We start from the raw sequence: 22,430 nt of genomic DNA, 5'->3' as shown, positions 1-22,430 counted from the left end.
CAACATCTTGCTGGCATTTTATTTATTTATTTATTATTTATTTATTTATTATTTATTATTTATTTATTTATTATTTATTTATTAGTTTGTCAAACATGTACAAGATATCAGGTATAAATATGAACATGGACATGAACGAAGGAAATGAGTACAAATAAATGGGGACAGTAGGAGGGGACACATAGGCACGCTGGTGCGCTTATGCACGCCCCCTTTAGGGACCTCTTAGGAATGGGGTGAGGTCAACAGTAGACAGTTTAAAGTTGAAGTGTGGGGGGTTTGAGGATGTAACAACATTCCAAGCTTGACCACTCTGTTGCTGAATCGTATTTTCTGCAATCGAGTTTGGAGCAGTTTACTTGAGTTTGTATCAATTGTTTGCCTGTGTATTATTGAGGTTGAAGCTGAAGAAGTCATTGAGAGTAGGACGTTCTAGCAGACAATTTTGTAAGCTATGTTTAGGATTTTGGTGTTCTGGAGACTTGGGAGGCAAGTGGATAGTAGCAAACACTGCATGTTCTCTTATCATTCTTTTTTTTAAAAAAAAACCTTTGTAATTATTATTTTATTAGTATCAACCAGGAAATCAGAAGTTCAATATTCTCCTGAGATTATATATAAACAAATGCAAAATTGAAGTAAAAATCTTAAAAGTCAAAACTGTACAACAAAACAATACCCATCAAAAAAAAAGTGGGTAAAATTCTCTATCATTCTTAGTGTCTTGCTAAGGTGTCTACCTTTTGTAGACATAATGCAGGTAGTCCTCAATTTACAGCCACAGTTAAGCCCAAAATCGAAGTGGCTAAGTGAGAGTTTTCCCTATTTTATGACATTTCTTGCCACCTTTGTTAAGTGAATCACTGCAGACGTTCAATTAGGGTTGTTAAGGGAAACTGATTTCCTCATTGACTGCTTGTCAGAAGGTCACAAAAGGGGATCACATGACCCTGAGACAAGTCATAAATGTGAGTCAGGTGTCAAGCATCTGAATGTAAATCACCTGACCATGGGGTTGCTGCAACAATCGTAAGTGTGAAAAATGGTCATAAGTCACTTTTTACGGGGCCGTTGCAATTCGACAGTCACTAAGTGAACTGTCGTAAGTCAAGGACAGCCTGCATTGCCTTTCTACACAGAAACACCATTTATTGATTGACAATGGTGCGCGATGCCTGATTAATTTGCAACACAACAACGCACTCACACAAGGCCCGGATATATTAATTAATCGCTCAGCAGCAGACTTGTTGCAGGTTTCTTACACTGTTGATGCAAATTACTCCGCTTTTAATCAGACCTGCAATTCATACATTGGTTAATTATTACAACCAGTAAAATGAAGGTGGGGATCCAGACCGAATGAGTTGAATTAAGCGCTTAGTGAAAATAATAAAGATATATGCGCTCTTATTAAAATTACTGTTGGAAGTTGGAAGCTCTAGTCCAACCGCAGAAGGTTGATCTTCCTAGTTTTGCTAAATCTATTTCCTTGCATGAGTAAGGAACGATTTTCCATCTTCTGGTTGAGTGAAAATGGTCTATCACCCCTTGAGGTGATCAGAGAGGGGGGGGGTATGAAAGTGTTGCCTTAATTTTCCAATTAGCACCCTGCCTTTTTAATATCTTCAGCTGCGGAGATGAGTTAGTGCTACCTTTTTTTTTTTTGGCTGCTTGCTTCTGCCCACTTCTTCTGAAATCCAAGATGAAAATCTGCTCCATTCCTCTAAGCAAGAGAGTTTAAAAGGTTTTATCAACATAACTCATAGAGACCTATGCAGAAGGAATGGGATTTTTAAAAGGTCAAAAGAGAGTGTTAGATAGTCAAGATTAAAGCCCTACAGCTCTTTTGTTGTTGCTAGTTGCGAAGTCGTATCCGACCCATCGCCACCCCATGGACAACCTTCCTCCAGGCCCTCCTGTCCTCTACCATCCTCTGGAGTCCATGTAAGCTCACGCCGACTGCTTTGGTGACTCCATCCAGCCACTTCATTCTCTGTCGTCCCCTTCTTCTTTTGCCCTCAATTGTTCCCAGCATTAGGCTCTTCTCCAGGAATCCTTCCTTCCAGGGGTGGGTTGCTGCCCGCATTGCTGCCGGTTCGCTTCGCTCACGCATGTGCCAGATACACATTGCACATGCGTGCACAGTTGCCTGTAAATTGTTTTGCACATGCAGAACATGAAAAATGACTGAAAAACAAGCTGGCAATGGCAGCAGTGACCTGGGAACCGGTTTAGGGTATGGCCAGCCTGCCATCCCTACTGGTTTGATGACCCAGTCCCAATTTCCACTAGTTTGCCCAAACCGATGCGAACTAGTAGCAACCCATCTCTTTCCTTCTTATTAGGTGGCCAAAGTATTTGAGTTTCCCCTTCAGGATCTGGCCTTCTAAAGAGCAGTCAGGGTTGATCTCCTCTATGACTGACCGGTTGGATCACCTTGCAGTCCAAGGGACTTGTTGGAGTTTTCTCCAGCACCAGAGTTCAAAGGCCTCCATTCTTTGGTGCTCGGCCTTCCTTGTGGTCCAACTTTCACAGCCATCCATTGCAACTGGGAAAACCATAGCTTTGACTATAGGCACTTTTGTTGGCAGGGTGGATGTTCTGCTTTTTAGGATGCCTAGATTTGCCATCACTTTCCTCCCCAGGAGAAAGCATCTTTTAATTTCTTGGCTGCAGTCCCCACTCGGTTATTGTACAAGATACCCTTCATAAAATGATGAGGTTTCAGTTTCAGAGTTGTGGCTACCATCCTGACATTTTTAACTCCTCCCCCAAAAAAAAAAGAAACCCGAGGGTGAAAATTGTTCAGGGCCTTTTTGTAACATCTCACAAGCAACTAGTTTAAAGAAAGAACAAAACTTTCTTCTTCTTTCTTCTTTTTTCTGTCTGACAGCGTTGTGTACCTTCTCTAGGTGCTGACAACGTGGAATACCAGTTTGCGGTGAATAACGACACCACTGAGTTTTCGGTGAAAGACTTGGAGCCCAACACCAATTATATCTTCTATGTGGTGGCCTACTCCCAGCTTGGAGCTAGCCGGACCTCCTCATCCATAAATGTGCAGACCTTGGAAGATGGTTGGTAGAGTAGAAACTGAGAAGATCTGCCCTGGGGCCACCTGAAATGGGGGTGTAAATAATTGAGGTTTACCTTGTCGGGATGTGACAGGTTTCCTGAGGTGCCCAACTAGGCTGAAATGGGACTAGGCAGGGGTGGGATTGAAAAATGTTAGCAACCGGTTGCTACCGACTGCCGGGGGCATGTTCATGGGGTGTGGCCATGGGGGCGTGGCCTGGTTGGCTTCCTGCACCACAGTAACGGAGGGCGTTTTCGCCCTTCCTGGGCTCCGGAGGCTTTGCTTGAGCCTCCGGGAGGGTGAAAACGGCTTCCCCCGGGCCAGTTTTTGGACTTCAGTAGGCCTGTTTTCCCTCCCAGAGCCTCCACGCAGGTCCTGCACTTACATGGCATGATGAATGGGCGCGTGAGACTCCTGGGAGGGGAGGGGCAGGGTGGGTGTGGCCAGCCAGTCCTTGTAAGTACGGTTCAGTGAACCAGATTATAATTAACATCTGGTTCGCCCAAACTGGTCTGAATCAGCTGAATCTCACCCCTGGTGCTAGGTGGTTTGTGGTTGGAAAAACTGAGTGAATTATTTATTTATTAGACTTATTTGCCACCCATCTCAGCTAGAGGCACCTCTGGGTAGTTTATATACATTAAAAACCAAAGTCCCAAAGGTGCTTTTCAAAAGGCAACTGGACTGCATTTTTCCTTGAAGCTGCTTTGCTTCTCATCCAAGAAGCTTCTTCAGTTCGACTGGATGGTGGAGGATGGAAGGGTTTCTATTAACTGCAAGAATCCTTCCGTCCTCCACCATTGCATCAGGAGCTGAAGAACCTTCTTGGGTGAGAAGAAACCTTTTCAAGCCAAAACAAAGAAAGCCCAGTTACCTTTTGAAAAAGCACCTTTGGACACCTTGGATGACAACCTTTGTGTCATTCTGGAAAGTATCCAGAATTCCTTAAACTCCAGAGAAATTAGTCTAACCAGGAAACATATCCCTGGAGAGACAGTCCTCCAAGTTGAAATATATCTTCTCGAGCAGAACAGCTGCAATTCTGATGGTCCTTTTGAGGTGGCATGATCTCTTTATTGCTTGCTTCCAGTTCCTGGTGGAGCCCCTCAGATTTCCCTGTCCAGTGTAACTCCGACTGATATCAAGCGACATGGCAGCCTCTCCCTTCAGAACTGAGCAATGGAAAGATTGTCAAGTACAAAATTGAGTATGCTTCTCTCAAGGAAGGTGAGAAAGAGGAGGCCTGGGGCCTTATAATGTGAAGGGGTGGTTATTGATACTCTGGAACTGTGATGGCGAACTTTGTGGGCACGTGCACCGTCATCAGCGCTCTTCTGGTTCCTGGCACGCAAACCAGACAGCCAGCTGGTCTTCATGGGCGCCAGAGTGCCAGATAATGGTTGGAAAACAACCTGAAAACAGCCTGGAAAATGCCCAAAAAACAGGCTGTTTTCTGGCCCATATTTGGATCATTTTGGGGGTGTTTTTCGGGCTGTTTTCTGGCTGTTTTTCAGCCCCAAAACAGCCGGAAAACGCCAAAAAAACCTGGCCCAAAACAGGCCTGCACGCGCCATCCAGCTGGTCTTAGATCTGGCTCGCAGGGCCTTTCTGGAAACAGCAAGGAACCAGCCTGCGGTGCCTCTGCCAGTGAAAACGGGGCTCGGGAGGGCCTGTGCGGCCCTCCTGAGCTCCGTTTTCACTGGCTGAGGGTTTAGGAGGCCGTTGCAGCCAAAACGGAGCTCAGGAGTCCTTTTTCGCTGACAGAGCGCTCAGGCACCACAGGCGCCCCGACACAAGTGACGTTGAGTGGCATGCCCTGGCCCCTGAGGTCAAACACAACCCTGATGTGGCCAGTGGCCCTCAATGAAATCGAGTTTGACACCCCGATCGTTTGATTTTTTTGGTTATGGAAATAAACTTTGGGCTCTTTTTCCCTTCGCAGACCTGATTTCTTCAACGGAGCTCAGTGGAAATGAAACCCAGCTGGTGCTTTACGGGTTACAGCCAAACAAAATCTACAAAGTTCGGATTACGGCAAGCACCAGTGCGGGCTATGGAGCTCCATCAGAATGGACTCAGCACCGCACTCCAGATCGGGACAACCAAACCCATGGTGAGAAGCCTCTTGTTTACCTCAGAATCTTCCACGTTTGACCCAGGTCATCTTCAATGTCAAAATGCGGGCGCATCCAGGTCATCAAAGCCCACCTTTTTTAAAAAAAAAATATTTTAATTTTTATTAACAACATGTAAAATACACACACAAAACTTAGACGTACACATTTACACAATACAATACGAACAGGAGCTTCCTGTTCTTTCTAATAGCAATTATCAATCGATACCGCTCACCTTATATTATTCCCCTTCTATTATATTTCATTTGGATTTCACCATTCTTAACCCTCTTATTTTACTCATAACTATTATTTTTGAGTTTTTATATTCCTTCATTGATTTTTTTTAAAATATATTTTATTCATTTTCACATTCCATTTTACAATCACTTATATACAGAGTATTTGCTATAAGAAAAAAATAAAAAAAAATAAATAAAAAAAAATAAAATAAAAAGAAAACACAACTCATCATTCACAACCCCACCTGACACTTCCATCCCCATACACCCCATCTACCCCCTCCAACTTTCCTTTCCTCCCTCTAACGCTCCCCTCCTACTTCCCTTTCCCCTCAAACCTTCCTTCTCCCTTACTCCAACACACCCTCCTTGCATTCCCCTTACTCCTTCCTTACTCCCCCTCCTCTTTCCCTCTACCTCCCTCCTTGGTGTATTCCTTTATTCAAGTGTTGTTATTATAATCTGATAAAAAGTAAAATAAACCAAGGGGAAAAAAAATTTTTTTTAAAGAAAGAAAAGAGTAAAAAAAAAAAGGGAAAAAAAAGAACAACCGTATATAAGTGCATTCTTGTTGTTAACACCCACCCACCCACCCCCCAAAAATCCCCATCCCTACTCCTGACTTCCCAGGGCCCACACCTGGCACTGCCTTCTATCTAAAGTATCTTATATTCATATGGATTAAAAATAAAAATAATATATAAAGGAAAAAAAAACCAAAAAAGAAGAAAGAAAAGAACAAAGAAAAAAAAGAAAAAAAAAAAGAAACTCTTTGTGTTAAGCTCAGCCCCCCATCTTTATCTATGCTTAAATAGTGTAAATCATTCTATATATTTTATTCTCGTCTCTTGCTTCTTTGTTATTTACCCCGACCTCCTGTAGACTCTCCCGTTCCTCTTCCTTAACCTTGTATTCAGATAAACATTTATCCAAATTTATAAAATAATTTCACCAAGCTTTCCCTTCTAATAAAAATTAGATAGCATAGATCATTCCACATATTCAAATAATACTTTCAACAAAAAATCAGTTTACCTTCCGTTTTAAAATTATCTCATCCAGCTTTCCCTTCTAACAGAATTTAAACAACATAAATCATTCTGCATTCATTTTACATATATACATTCAGTATCACCCCACCAATATAGGTAAATCATTCCGCATGCATTTTACCCTCATCCCTTGCTTCTCTAATATTTGCCACTATCAAATTTATGCAAGCATTAGTTTAAAATCTAGCTTAGAATAATTAGTTTCAACAAAAATCAGTTTACCTTCTATTTTAAAATAATCTCTTCAAACTTTCCCTTCTAACAAGATTTAAACAGCATAAATCATTCTGCATGCATTTTACATATACATTCAGTATCACCCCACCAATAAGTTCCCTTTTTCTGCCAGAGAGAGGTCGCAAACCCCCATTCAATCCACAACTTTGGTGAATATTTTAGAATGTCTAAATCCTCAAACTCCGCTTTTCTGCTTCTCCGAGGGAGGGGGAGCTACCCCCTCCATCTTGCAGCCATGTGGTCTGTTGCTTGCCTTCTCCTTCGGCTTGTCTCTTCTTTTCCAAGTGAATCAGGAAGTCCCGCCTTCAAAGTCTTGTAATAGAAATCTGAGCCTCCGAAACAGAATTAAGACGAAGTTTTTGATTCTCAAATGTGACCGTAATGCCAGCTGGGGCCTCCCATCTATATTGAATCTGTTGATTTCTAAGCTCTTTAGTTAAGAAGGTATAGTCCCTTCTTGCCTTTAACATCTGGAAAGGTATTTCTTTGAAGACAATCAAGTTCTGGCCATCAATTCTCAAACTATTATTGTAAAATTTTTGCACGATCGCGTTTCTGGATTCTTTTGTGGAGAAATATATAATTATGTCCCTCGGGAGCTGTCGCTGTTCCACTACCAACGAATTCTGGCGATAGATTTTCCGAATCTGCCAATCAAGGTTAAGTCCCGGGCTTCCCACCGCATGGCTGAGGGCTTCAACAAAGGTCTGTTTCAAATTCTCTCGCTCCTTTTCGCGAAATCCTCTGACTCTTATTGCGAATGCCTTCTTATTAAAGTTTATCATAACGAGCTGTTCCTGAGTGTCTCTAATTTTTGGTTGTAAAATTTGAATATTAGTAGTCAAATTAGAATTAGCCTCCTCCAAACTTTCCAATTTATTCTCTATTTCAGCGGTATAATCTGACAGGGCAGACACGGCTGCAAACGTATTCGCCTTCATTGGTCAATTTTAGACTTTAAATCACCATATAGCTCGAAACAAATTCCTTAATTTCTTGTTTAAAATCATTAAAGATTTGAAAAAAAATTCCTGTGTTAAGAATTCTCCAGTAGAGGGCGTAGGAGACAAGGGCTGCGATTCCAGTATAAATTCTTTAAATTCCTTCACAGATTCTTTAGGCACATTTGTAGAGAGACGCTTCGATTTTGACCTGGGTGCCATTATAATCAACAAATAAACAGTGCTTTCGCTCCCCTCTGTTTCCAAAAAAAACAAAAAAAAAATTATTTTGTTAAGGAGCGGTCTGCAGGAAGGTAAAACCGGCTACGTACATCCCTATCAGTCACCAACGGAGAGAAATCGCCATTTTGAAGTCCATTTAAACAAAGAAGCCTCTAAGACAAATGGTGCTGGTATTTAAGATAGTAATAAAAGCATAAATCTCACAGGAGTGGGACCCGCCCGTATTAATCCTAGCTTCAAACAACTTTGCTTTGTCCTGGGGGGGGGGGGTCGCCTGTCTGGGGCTGCAAAAAAAGGCAGCTGAGAAGAACTGGCTGGAGATAAAAGCTCCGCTCACGCTGGATCTAATCTCTGTCCACAGCCAAAAAAAAGGAGAAAGGCTGTGAATTACGAATAGACCCTAGCACACAGAGCTACTTCCTGCCCCTTTCTTAGCCAAAAAGGGGTGATATCTATGATCTTAATTAGATATACAGACCAGATCTCTGAGAGGAGCTCGTTTGAGCTCTCCTCGGCAACAGCCTCCGCCCCCGGTCTGCCCCTTCATTGATTTTTGTTTTCTTTCCTCCATCCACCTATACCATTTATCCCATATCTGGTAGAATTCTGATTCTTCTTTTCCCTGGATTTCTTTAGTTAGTTTGTCCATTTCAGCAAAATCCATAACCTTCTTATTGTTTCATCTTCGCTTGCAATTAATTTATTTTTCCATTTCTCGGCAAAGGCAACCCTTGCCGCCGTAATTATATGTAGTAAATACTGGATTTCTTGTTTGTATTTCGCAGACATTATTCCTAATAAAAAACTTCAGGTTTCCAAAGCCCACCTTTTAATGTCATCACACGCTGCCCAATCATATCTGCCATTTTGACATCATTGACGGCCCTTATGGAGGCCTCTGGTGCGGTCTACAGGTAGTCCTCAACTTACGACCATCATTGAGCCCAAAATTGTGAAGGGAAACATTTGTTAATTTAGTTTTGCCTCATTTGACGACCTTTCTTGCCACCGTTGTTAAGTGAATCACTGCAGTTGGTCAGTTAGCATCCCGGTTGTTAAGCAAATCCGGCTTCCCCGTTGACTTGCCTTGCCAGACGGTCACCAAAGGGGAATCACGTGACCCAGGACACTGCGACCGTCATAGGTGTGAACCAGCTGCCAAGCGTCTGAATTTTGATCACGGGACCATGGAGAGGCTGCAACTGTGAAAAATGGTTGTAACTCCCTTTTTTTTTAATGCGGTGTTGTAACGTTGAACAGTCACTAAATGAACTGTGGTACTAGGACTACCTGTAACGTAATTCAGATTGATTTATAGCTAGAGGCAATTTGGAGACGGCAAGGATGGGGAAAAGGTAATGGAGATGCAGATGAATTGGTCAGTTGGGCGTGTCTCAGGATTCCCCTGTCCCTTTTTCCTAGTTCTCTTTGCCCCAACTGAGTTGATGGTCCAGGCCAAAATGGACTCGCTGTCGATCAGTTGGCAGCCTCCACCCAACCACGGACAAATTCAGGCTACAAGCTGTACTACCGAGAAATACCTTCTGAGGAGTCCAGCATGGAGACCCCTTCGGAAGGCCCAGGGAAGAGTCTTCGGGACATTGGACCCATAAAACTGAAGAAGAAAGTGAAGCAGCATGAACTGAGACATCTAGGTAAAGCTTTTCGGAAGGATGCTCTACTAGGGTGGATGGAGCTTTCACTGAAAACAGGGATCCAAATGAACCTGGTCATTTTCGGATTGATCTGTTTTGCTCCGTTTATGGGGAGAAGAAATCCATGCTATATACGTCAAGGTTATCCTTGACCTCCGGCCGCAATCGAGCCGAGAATGTATGTTTCTGAGAATGTATGTGTGAGAAATGTGGGAAGGAGGTTTTTGCTCCATTTTATGACTTTCTTGCCAGATCCAGAATAGAATTGGAAGGGACCTTGGAGGTTCTTCTAGTCCACACCTGCTCAAGCAGGAGCCCCTAGACCAGTGATGGCTATCCTTTTTGGCAAGGAGTGCCAAGTGGAGCATGTGTATGCGCCAGAGTGCCAGAACACGGAAGAGAGCGACATGCACGGCGGGCCAGCTGCTCTTCCGGGCTCTGTCACACACATGCACTCTGGGTAGCTGGACTGGTGCACGGTATGCGATGGACCCCCTGTGACAGCACCCACAGAGCGGGCTTTGCTTGCCACCTCTGGCTCGTGTGACATAGGCTTGCTATCACAGCCCTAGACCATTTCAGATAGGTGGTATCCAGTTTTTTCTTTAAAAACCTACATTGATGAAGCACCTACAACTTCTGAAGGAAACTTCTGTTCCATTGGTTAATTGTTTCTCACTGATAGGAAGCTTCTCCTTAATTCCAGATTGCTTCTCTCCTTCATTAGTTTCCATCCATTGCTTTTCTTGTCCTGCCTTCTGGTGCTTTGGAAATAGGTTCCCCCTCCTCTTTGTGGCAGCCCTCAATATTGGAACACTGCTATCAGGTCCTCCCCAGTCCTTCTTTTCTCTAGACCATCAAAACCCAAATACTGCAACCGTTCTTCATGTGTTTTAGTTTCCAGGCCTTTAATCATTCTAGTTGCTTTTCTCTATACTTTGTATAAATAGGTATGATAGATAGATAGATAGATAGATAGATAGATAGATAGATAGATAGATAGACAGACAGACAGACAGACAGACCAGACAGACAGACAGAAAACAAAACTGATAGATGATAGATCGATGGATGGATGGATGGATGGATGGATAGGTAGATGATAGATGAAAGGTAGGTAGGTAGATTCTAGTTGCTCTTCTCCGCACTATGAATGAATGAATGAATGAATAAAAATAAATAAATAAATAAATAATAAATAAATAAATAAATAAATAAATAAGGAAGCAAGCACCTTTAGGGACCCAAAGGGTGGGATTTTCATCATGATGTCAGGCCACATGTTTTATCCCTTGCATGGGGGGAAGAAACTTAGGATTTACCCTTTTAATTAACCCTTTGGCCAGTTCTGGATCTCCCTCCCTGCGCTCCCCCCAAAAGCACCTCCCCTGTTTCTCCCTTTGTCCTTCTGTTTCTGGGGCTGCCAACCTTATTTTAGAGCCCACAAAAACCCCTCAGGGATCCGCAGAGCTAACAGAGAAGGGCTGTTTAAATGCGATTCCTCTTCCAGATGCAAATGCGGCTGGGCCTTTTGATCCTTCTCCTCCATCTTGTGCTTTTTTTTCCCCTGGTGCGGAAGGCGAGCTGGAAGCCAGCCGCCTGCCCTCACCCCCCTCGCCCCCGTCACTCCCGCCGCAATATAGTCCAAGCAAGAGGGATAACATTGGCAGTGCTCAAAGAGGGCATTTGCAGGCTGCTTTGTGGAACTGAACAAGAGCTGGCTCCCTCGAACCACAGGCAGTGAATAGACCCATCCTTAATTAACGAGGCTCCATTGGGAAGCTAATGAGGAGGCAGTAGAGGGGATGGATCATTTGGGAACAAGTGGCCAGGTGCTCCAAGAGAGAATTGTGTCATTTTCTTCTATTTGGAAACTCTCAGCCATTCCAGCAATTCCAAATAAGTAGATCCGTAAAGAGAGAGAAGGGGAGAGAATGAGAGAATGAGAGAGAAGAGAGAGAGGGAGGGAGGAAGAGAGATAAGAGAGAGAGCGAGGGAGAATGAGAGAGAAGAGAGGGAGAGGGAGAGGGAGAGAGAATGAGAGAGAAAGAGAGAGGGGGAGGGAGGGAGAGAGAATGAGAGAGAGGGAGGGAGGGAGGGAGAATGAGAGAGAAAGAGAGAAAGAATGAGAGAGGGAGAGAGAAAGAGAGAGAAAAAGAGAGAGGAAATAAAGGGGGAATCGGGTTATGGGACAGTGTTTAAAAAATATCTTTCAACAAGGCAGTGAAAAAGAGAGAAGGAAAGAGCCAGCCAAAGGCAGAAACAGCCTGTCTTTTGGCTGTCCATTGCAGAATTGGCCAGAGTTGGCAGTTGCCGGATTCTCCCACCCTTGCCAAGCTCCTTTTGAACTGGCCTGGGGGATGGGGGGGTTGCTTTGGGCAGCCTGCAGCGGTGCACCGGCCTCGTGCAATATTTAATTGGATTAAGAAAGTAAAAAAGGAAAAGAAAGAAAGTTTGCCCCATTTCTACATTGGCAGCAGGCAATTCAGCCGTTTCAATGACCTACTTCGGGTCTGCTTTCGGAGGGGAGTTGGCATGGCCTTTTGCACCATTGACCCACAATTAGGGAACACCAAATGTTGAACCATTGAGGTTCAAACAAGAGCAACGAAAGTTCCACCAGCATCTGCCTTTTCCTGGTTAGTCTGGTGGATTTCTAATAAAATGAAATTCAATGGTGAAAAGAGTAAGGTTCTACATTTAGGCAAGAAAAAGGTGGTACCTTCCTCAACAGTAGTAACTGTGAGGGATCTTGGAGTCCTAGTGGACAACCATTTAAATATGAGCCAGCCGTGTGCGGCAGCTGCCAAAAAACCAACACAGTTCTAGGCTACATAAACAAAGGGATAGAATCAAAATCATGTGAAGTGTTAATACCACTTTATAATGCCTTGGCAAGGCCACACTTGGAATCCTGCATTCAGTTTTGGTCGTCACTATGTAAAAAGGATGAGGAGACTCTAGAAAGAGTGCAGAGAAGAGCAACAAACATGATTAGGGGACTGGAGACTAAAACATATGAAGAACACTTGCAGGAAATGGGTATGTCTAGTTTAATAAAAGAAGGACTAGGGAGACATGTTAGCAGTCTTCCAATATCTCAGGAGTTGCCAGAAAGAAGAGGGAGTCAAACTATTCTCCAAAGCCCCTGAGGGTAGGACAAGAAGCAATGGGTGGAAACTAATCAAGGAGAGCAGAAACCTAGAACTAAAGAGAAATTTCCTGACAGTTAGAACAATTAATCAGTGGAACAGAAGTTGCCTCCAGAAATTGTGAATGCTTCAACATTGAAAGTCTGTTAGAAGATGTTGGATAGCCATTTATCTGAAACAGTATTGGGTTTCCTGCCTAGGCAGGGGGTTGGACTAGAAGACCTCCAAGGTCCCTTCCAACTCTGCTACTGTATTGTATTTTAGGCGCCTGTTCAGTTCTGGTCATTGCTTTGATAATAGTGTTCTCAGCCTTGGGGACTTTAAGTTAAATTTCAACTCCAGAATTCCCCAGCCAGAATGTCCCAACATTCCAAAAGTATGCTCCAAATTCAAGGGCTAGTCATCACTTATAAAGCCCTTCATGGTATTGGACCTGGGTACTTGAGAGACCGCCTGCTGCCAATTACCTCCAATAGACCGATCAGATCCCACAGATTGGGCCTCCTCCGAATTCCATCCGCCGGCCAATGCCGACTGGCGACTACCCGGAGGAGAGCCTTCTCTGTGGCTGCTCCGACCCTCTGGAACGAGCTCCCGTGGAGATTCGAACCCTCACCACCCTCCAGGCCTTCCGCAAAGCCCTTAAACCTGGCTGTTCTGACAGGCCTGGGGCTAAAGAGTTTCGCCCCCTTCTCAAATGGTATGGTTGTTGTGTGTTTTTAAATTTTGTATTGTTATGTCTCATCTTTTTATCCCCCTGTCTGTACCCCCTTCCCTGACTGAACTGTGAGCCGCCCTGAGTCCCTTCGGGGAAAAGCGGCGGCATATAAATGAAATAAATCCAATAAATCCAAATTGCTCCAAATACAACATGACTGGCTGGAGAAGCCTGGGAACTGAAGTCCACCCATCTTAAAGTTCACAGGGTTGAGAAATGTTGCTCTAAAGCCATGATGGCGAACCTCTCTGTGTGCCACCTGTCGGCCTGCCCCAGTTCCACCATGCATGCCCACATACGTACCTCCCACCAGCCAGCTGGCCTTCGGGTCTCAGCCATGTATGCGAGGGAAGGGGGCCTTCCCCAATCTCCGCAGGTTCCCTACCTGACGATATAATAACAAATATGTGGATTATGACTGTTTAAATAATTGTACCCAGATCATGCTCTTTGATGGAAATGGAAAGAAAGCAATATAATAAAATAAATAAAGCATGGGAAAAAAATAATTTCTAACTAGAAGAATGCCAGAGTTCAGCTAAACTATTTTTTTTGCTGGCTTTTGCCTCTTTTGGCATTTTGTTCAGTGAATCGCTTATCTCTGTTTTACTCCGTCCAGTTCCTGGACAGCTTTATGAAATCAGGCTGATGGCTTTCAACAAGCATGAAGAGGGATACGCAGCCGTGTGGAAGGGCAAGACGGAGCGAGCGCCTGTCACCGCAGCTGGTAGGTGTCTTTCTTCAAGGTTGAATTGAAAAACTTTTTGCAACTGCTTCAAAGATAAGGGTAACCTACTCAAAAAGTGATGTTATTAGAAATAATCCTCAACTTACGACCACAAATGAGCCCCATGTTGCTAGATGAGAGAAATTTGTTAAGTGAGTTTTGCCCCTTTTCGACTTTTTCTCTTCATTAAATGAATCGCTGCAGTTCTTCAATGAGTCCCATGGGTCGTTAAGTGAATCTGGACTTCCCCATTGACTTTGCTCGTCAGAAAGTGCAAAAAGGGGGACACATGAGCCCGGGGATGCTGCAGCGGTCATTAAGTGTGAAAGGTGGTCATCAGTCACATTTTTTCAATGCGTTGTAACTTTGAATGGTCATTAAGTGAGCAGTTGTAAGTCGAGGATGACCTGTAGTTAGGTCTTTGGATTAGCTCGTTTAGCACACTTGAGCGTTCTGAAAATAGGTACTTTATGATTGCCTGAGACCACATGGCCACTATTTTGTAGGTGGAAATGCTTGTTCTCTTGACGCTTCTGTTGGGTGAGAATTCTCACCATGTGTTTGTCTGAACTCCAAAGAATCAATGGAGCATTTGATGTGTAAGAGCCCCAGGACAGGAAACCTAGCCATGGAAGCAATGGCTGTAAACTGATATGAGTCCTTCCACCTGTATTCATAACTCCAGATTAATTTCATTCTTTTTTCTTTCTTTCTTCTCTTTCTTTTCTTTCTTTCCTTCATTCTTTTCTTTCTTCTTTTCTCTTCCTCTCCTCCTCCTGCTGCTGCTCCTCCTCCTACTTTCTCTTCCTTTTCTCTTCTTCTCTTCTTCCTCCTCCTCTTCTTCTTCTTTCCCCTTCCCCTTCTTCCTCCTCTTCTTCTTCTTCTTCTTCTTCTTTTCTTCTTCTTTTCTTCTTTCTTCTTCTTCTACTTCTTCTCTCGTCTTCTTTCCCTTCGTCTCTTATCTTCTTCTTCCTCCTCCTCCTCCTCTTCTTCTCCTCCTCCTGCTCTTCCTCCTTCTTCTTTCCCCTTCCCTTCTTCTTTCCTCCTCTTCTTCTTTCCTCTCTTCTTCTTCTTCTTCTTCCTCTTCTTCTTCTTCTTCCTCCTCACCTCCTCTCTTCTTCTCTCCTCTCCTGCTCCTCCTCCTCTTCTTCTTTCCCCTTCCCTTCTTCTTCTTCCTCCTTCTTCTTCTTCTTCTCTTCTCCTCCTCTTCTCTTTCCCTTCTTCTCTGCATCTTATTCCTCCTCCTCCTGCTCTTCCTCCTCTTTTCTTTCCCTTCTTCCCCTTCCCCTCCTCCCCCTCTTCCTCCTTCCTCTTTGCTTTCCCCTTCTTTTCCCCTTCTCCTCATCCTTCTCCTTCCCTTCCTCTTCCCTCTCCTCCTTTTCCGTGGCGATCTTCTCAGATCTTCCAGTTCATAAAGGTCCCCACCACCTCCTGGGCATCTCCACGTCGCCAATAGTTCCACGGCGATTTGGCTGCGTTGGAAGAAGCCCAACTTCACCACCGTGAAGATCGTCAACTACACGGTGCGATTCAGCCTTGGGGGTTAAAGAATGCCTCGCTTGTGATGTATTACACAAGGTAGGAGAGTCCGTGTTGTCGCAAGGCTCATGATGCATTGCGCAAATGAAGCCATGGAGCATGTGTGTGGAGAAGAATTAATGTGGGGGCTTTCTTACCAAAGAATTAAAACCAGAGGTTTTTTTTTCTTATTGGAACCATTCAGATCATCTAGTGAGGAGCATTTATGTTTTCTCCTTCCTATTACAGGTCTGTGAGATTCTCAGTCATTCATATCATGGTTGCCACAAAGGTGCTTTTTCCAAAAGGTAGTTGGGCTTCGTTTTTCCTTGAAAACATTTCGCTTCTCATCAAGAAGCTCTGAAGAAACCAAAGTCCAATTGCCTTTATATTACAGTATTGAATTTTCTGAGCTGTTTTGAGATTTGTGTAGGTGTCTCCTGCATGGGCAAGGGGGTTGGACTAGAAGACCTCCCAAGGTCCCTTCCAGCCCTGTGATTCCATGTTCCTTCCAGCCCTACATTTCTATCATTCTATGATTCTACCATTCAAAGGCTGCCAAAATCATGCCTGTCTTGAAGGAGGCTGTTTGTGTGATCTGGGTTCATCTCTTGTGGGAATTTTCTTCTTATTCTTCTCCATAGCTCTAAAGAGGATGTTCTTATCAGCGGACTGAAACCATTCACAAGATACGAGTTTGCGGTGCAGTCCAATGGAGTCGGAATGGACAGTCCCTTTGGAAATGTGGTGGAGTGTTTCACTCTCCCAGACAGTAAGCATAGAAGCATGAAGTGTTACCTGACAATGGGATGGGAATGCAAAGGAGGATCTTAATCTTAGTACAGCAGAAAAGGAGTTCTTTTTTAAAAAAACCCAGAAGTTTCTAGATTTATTTATTTTATTTTATGTATTATTTTATTTCATTTTTATTATTTATTCATTTTATTATTTATTTTATTCATTTTATTATTTATTTCATTTATTATTTATTTCATTTCATTATTTAATTTCATCATTAATTTCATTATTTCATTTATTTATTATTTCATTTATTTAATTTATTATTTCATTTATTTTAATTAATTATTTCATTATTATTCATTATTTCATTTATTATTTCATTTTATATTTCATTTATATTTTTATTATTTATTTTATTATTTGTTACATTTATTTATTTATTTATTTTCATTTTATTATGTTTTTAATTGTATTATTGTATTATTTTATTTACTTCAATTTTTATTTTATTATTTCTATAGTTACCCATTGCAACAAGTTTATATGAAAGTTTCTATATCCAAATACCACAGTAGTTGCTAGTACAGATAAAACCTGTTACAATTGGAGCAATAAAAAAAGAGAGCTTGAGCAGATTTTTAAATATTCTCTCCAAATGAAGGAAAAGAAGCTCTCAATTTTTTTAACTTAGCATCAAAAGCTGCAACTGTGCAATCAGAGCCCTACTCTTTTCATGTTCCATCTTGTGGTGTGTGTGTCTCTCTCTCTCTCTCTCTCTCTCTCTCTCTCACACCACACACACACACACACCACGCGCACACACCACACTCTCTCTCTCTCTCTCCATAGATGCCCCTGAATAGAAGATTACTAATATATAGATGTTGGGTGAAAAATACATTTCCCCAAGTTTTAAACTTCTTCATTTGCATTTTTTTTGACAATTTTTGTTTCAGTTGCATTTTTTTCTTTGCTATCAGGGAGCCACTACCAAAAAGTCCCCATTCCTAGCCTTCATCTCCAAGAATTGTCAACTCCAAAAAGGAGATTGCAAGCAAATCTATGGGGATGGTAGTTTTTATTTATTTAGACAGCTGATAGGTAAATGATAGACAGACGAATGGATGGATGGATAGATAAATTGATGGATGAATGGTTGAGTGGTGGGTGGATGGATGGATGGATGGATGGATGGATATGTGGGTGGGTGGGTGTATGGATGGATGATAGCTATAGATGACATGATAGATAGATAGATAGATAGATAGAGGGATGGATGGATGGATGGATGGATGGATGGATGGATGGATGGATAGATAGATAGATACCGTATATACTCGAGTATAGGCCGACCCGAATATAAGCCGAGGCACCTAATTTTACCACCAAAAACTGGAAAAGTTATTGACTCGAGTATAAGCCTAGGGTGGGAAATGCAGCAGCTACCGAAAATTTCAAAAATAAAATAGATACCAATAATGCCATTGCCCATTGAATAACATATACAGCCTGCCTGTGCCCATTAAATATACAGTAGCCATTGTAAAAATTTGCTCTGCATAACAAATTATTATCACACAATACCGGTGTATTCAATGAAATACTTCACTCACCTCATGATGCTGATGTCCCGCTGTGATGATGATGCCTGCCTCCTATGACACACGGCACAGTGATTCCTATCATTGGATAACTGTACCAGAGGAGGTGGGACATCGCTATGTGGCTGCTTGCCATAACAAGGAGGAGGTGGGACATCGTTGCAGAGCGGCAGGAGGGGGAGGAAGGGGAATCGTAAGATAGCCCTGCATACATTAGAATGTGAGGAGGGGGGATGGTGCGGTGCATGCTGCGCGGCAAACTGACACAGAGGGAGGGGAAACTCAGGGGCGCTGGGCCATTCACGCGTCACCCAGCGGCATGGCCCCGCCCCTTTTTCTCCTCCATTTTGGGCAAATTTTTCACTGACTCGAGTATAAGCGAGGCGGCTTTTTTCAGCTCAAAAAGTGGGCTGAAAAACTAGGCTTATACTTGAGTATACAGTAGATAGATAGATAGATAGATAGATAGATAGATAGATAGAGAGATAGATAGATAGATAGATAGATAGATAGATAGATAGATAGATATGGATGGATGGATGGATGGATGGATGGATGGATGATAGATAGATAGATAGATAGATAGATAGATAGATAGATAGATAGATAGATAGATAGATAGATAGATAGATAGATATGGATGGATGGATGGATGGATGGATGGATGGATGGATGGATGGATGGATGGATGGATGTGTGGGTGGGTGGATGGACGGACGGATGGATGGATATGTGGGCGGGGGGTGGACAGATGGATGGATGGATGGAGGATAGCTATAGATGACATGATGATGATGAAGATAGATAGATAGATAGATAGATAGATAGATAGATAGATAGTAGATAGATGATAGATAGATAGATATGGATGGACAGACGGATGGATATGTGGGTAGGTGGGTGGTACATGGAGGTGGGTGGGTGGGTGGATGAATAGATAGACAAGAAGATATAGGTGTAGGTAGGTAGGTAGGTAGGTAGGTAGGTATGGATAAAGTACTTTTATTTTATCTTTGTTTATATCTGGGCTTGGGACTGGATTTGATTTGACTTGACTAATCAGGGAACCTGGGTGCGGGAGAAGAATTTCAGAGGCTCTTCCAGATCACCTTATGCTTGCTTTCTGTCTCCTGCTGCCTCTGCTGTTTTCCTGCAGGACCCTCCACTCCCCCTTCTGACCTGCAATTGCATCCCATCAACCCATACGCGGTCCAGATTCACTGGTGTCCCCCTTGGAACCGAATGGCATCATTGTGGAATATGTCATCCTCTACAATGCCAACTGCACCCAGCCGGGAGATGTGGACACGTTGACCAAAGAGGGTGAGCCCTAGGTCTGCAAATGCATAGAAACAGCCAGAGTTGTCTGCAAAGGGAAGGGGTGTCCAAAATTCAAGATGTTGGCCATCATCCTGCAATCAAAGTTCACTTTTTTTTAAGTTCAATGAAAAGTAGGAGTAGGGGTGAGATGATGGTAGCATGACATGTAGACTTTAACTCCAAGAATTCCCCAGCCAACCCTAGCAACAAGGATGATTAGGAGGCTGAAGGCTAAAACATATGAAGAACGGTTGCAGGGACTGGGTATGTCTAGTTTAATGAAAAGAAGGAGGAGGGGAGTCATGATAGCAGTGTTCCAATATCTCAGGGGCTGCCACAAACAAGAAGGGGTCAACCTATTTTCTAAACCGCTTGAGGGAAGGACAAGAAGTAATGGATGGAAATCAATGAAGGAGAGAAGCAACCTAGAACTAAGGAGAAATTTTCTGATAGTGAGAACAATTAATCAGTGGAACAACTTGCCTTCAGAAGTTGTCGGTGCTCCAACACTGGAGACTTACAAGAAGAGATTGGACAACCGTTTGTCTGGAATGGCATAGGGTCTCCTGCTTGAGCAGGAGGTTGGACTAGAAGACCTCCAAAGTCCCTTCCAACTCTGTTATTTTGTTTTTTTATGGGCATCACTTTTTGAGCTCCTCCATGTGTACATCATTGGGGAGCATGGATCATCTGGGCAAGAAGAAAGCAGCTTCAACTTGCTGCAACCTTTGGGGCTGGAATATTGGAATCTGATACCACATCCAGAATTCTCTCTTTCAGGCAGTACCTTCAGCGCTGAAGTTGACGGGTTGGAGAGCGACACCAGATATTTCTTCAAGGTGGGAGCCAAGACGGTTGTAGGATCGGGACCATATTCTAGTGTGAAGGATGTGCAGACCTTACCAGAGGGATTCACAGGTAACTGCTGTTGGTTCCTTTTGCCACCTTAAAAAGGAGGATGGGCAGGGATGGGTGGGGTGGAATAGGAATAGGAAGGGAATGGGAAGAGGAGAAGAAAATTACAAAATAACAGTAGAGTAGAATAGAAGTACAAATAACAGTAGAAAAGAGGAGACGAGACAAGACAAGACTAGAACAAAATTACAAAATAACAATAGAATAGAAGAAAAGAAAATTACAAAATAACTAAAAGAGAAGAAAATTAAAAAATAACAGTAGAATAGAAGAGAAGAAAATTACAAATAACAAGAGAAGAGAAGTTTAACACTTTAGAGAATCTTTGTGGTATATCTTGACATGGAATTGACATCATGGGGATTCAGGATCAGGTCCTTCCTCAGCAACAGAAGTTCATGGGGAAGGTTTGGACCAGTCCTCCCCCCCCCCTCTCTCTTCCCAGCCTACCTTCCGGGATGGTTGTTAGAAGGAAAGTAGGAAGTCTTCCTCTCTGCTTCGATGTTCTTCTTTGTCCTTCACCTGCAGATATCTTAGTTCATTCTATCCCGGCGTCACAGTTGGCCATCTGCCTCCTCTGCATCGTCTTCTGTGCTTGTGTCAGCTTTCGCAACAATTACCTAAGTAAGTCTTGTGTCGATGTCATTCCAATGTGTTGAGCCCATTTGTCTGTCTTCTCTGCCCCGTTTGACTTCTGCCTGTGTTCAATGGGTGAATGTTGTCAAAGAGTTGGGAAGTGTGGAATTGATGCATGTTGGGCCCCTGTGAAAACAAGGCAACCAAGCAGAAACTGGACTCTGTCGTGTCCCAAAGGTGCTTTTCAAAAGGCGGTTGGGGTTGTTTGTTTTTTCCTTGAAGACAAGGAAATGATTTGCCTTGATTTACCAACTTAGTTCCAACCTAGAACTAAGGAGAAATTTCCCGACAGTGAGAACAATCAGTGGAACGCTTGCCTCCAGAAGTTGTGGGTTTTCCATCACTGGAGGCTTTCAAGAGAGACTGGGCAGCCAGGGGGTTGGACTATAGACATCCAAGGCCCCTTCCAACTCTGTTATTCTGTATGAAGGTAGCTATTATGCAAGGAGGTATAAGGCAGATGTGGTATTCAGCAGGTTCTGACCATTCTGGAGAAAGCAATAGTGGAAATTTCGAGTAGTTCGGAGAACAGTAATACCATCTCTGGCTGGCCCCAACCCCCATCTATTCTCTGCCTCTCGAGTCCCAGCTGATCGGGAGGGAATGGGGAGTTTGCAATATCCTTCCCCCCAGGAGTGGGAGGGAATGGGAGTTTGCGGTATCCTTCCCCTGGAGTGGGGAAGGAGTTGGAGATTTTACAGTATCCTTCCCCTGCCACACCCACCAAGCCATGCCCACAGAACCAGCATAAAAAATGTTTGAATCCCACCACTGTTTAAGGCCACCAGATTGGAGAGAGGATTAGAGGTTACAATGAAAACTCAATACAAGCAAACCATCAAATATGAATAAACAAAACTGCACAAAAACTACATAACAAATCTCCACCATTCTTGAGCAAAAAAATATAACGTCAATTCGGAGCAGCATTTGCTACTAAGATCATGAAGCTTGTGATCAGCCTGGGACCAGGGTCTATGGGAGCTGTCCTTGGTGAACAATAATTGTCTCATTCTTTTCTGTAGGAAATCGATGCCTGGTTTGGATTCCCAAGCTTCAGGAAGCCACATGTACCACCACCGGAGCCGACAAGCAGCACCCCTCTCAGTAATCCCTTCCACTTCCCAGCGAAATGGAGTCCCTCATGGCTCCCATTTCTGACGGGGTTCCTCACCTCGAGCGATGTGCAGAACTGACTGAAGCCCGTGGTCATCCATTGGAGGACAGTGTGGGCCACATCCCAATAAAGGTATGGACGAGGTCCTTTCATGGTGTTCTATGGGAACCCATTCTTCTTATGGCGCAGTGAATTAGCATCCAATACTTCATTCTAAACCAGAGGTGGATTCAGCCAGTTCTGACTGGTTCTGGCAAACTAGTTGGAGAAATTTTGAGTAGTTTGGAGAACCGGCAAATACCACCTCTGGCTGGCTCTGCTCCCATCTATTTGCTGCTTCCCGATCACCAGCTGATTGGTTGGGTCTTCTTTTGTTGTCCTGCACAGGAGAACGGAGCTAGAAAGCAGGTTAGTGGGGT

At 43.4% G+C, this 22,430-nt stretch overlaps 1 protein-coding gene across 1 annotated transcript in view; it reads left to right on the top strand.

Moving 5' to 3' along the window:
• The window catches only part of IGDCC4 (immunoglobulin superfamily DCC subclass member 4), an 80,159-nt gene that overhangs the window by 52,396 nt on the left and 5,333 nt on the right, over positions 1-22,430 (top strand). The window contains 17 exon segments of the mRNA XM_032233739.1: positions 2,916-3,080; positions 4,170-4,223; positions 4,226-4,306; positions 5,022-5,192; positions 9,334-9,417; positions 9,420-9,566; positions 14,056-14,163; positions 15,563-15,586; positions 15,589-15,693; positions 15,696-15,741; positions 16,326-16,453; positions 19,180-19,254; positions 19,257-19,346; positions 20,124-20,261; positions 20,787-20,886; positions 21,920-22,016; positions 22,018-22,143. Coding sequence (XP_032089630.1) covers positions 2,916-3,080; positions 4,170-4,223; positions 4,226-4,306; positions 5,022-5,192; positions 9,334-9,417; positions 9,420-9,566; positions 14,056-14,163; positions 15,563-15,586; positions 15,589-15,693; positions 15,696-15,741; positions 16,326-16,453; positions 19,180-19,254; positions 19,257-19,346; positions 20,124-20,261; positions 20,787-20,886; positions 21,920-22,016; positions 22,018-22,143 — 1,739 coding nt within the window.

The sequence above is a fragment of the Thamnophis elegans genome, chromosome 16 (genome assembly GCF_009769535.1).
Source record: "Thamnophis elegans isolate rThaEle1 chromosome 16, rThaEle1.pri, whole genome shotgun sequence".
NCBI lineage: Eukaryota > Metazoa > Chordata > Lepidosauria > Squamata > Colubridae > Thamnophis > Thamnophis elegans.
The sequence above is the reverse complement of the archived record's forward strand: the minus strand, read 5'-3'. Positions and strand labels throughout refer to the sequence as shown.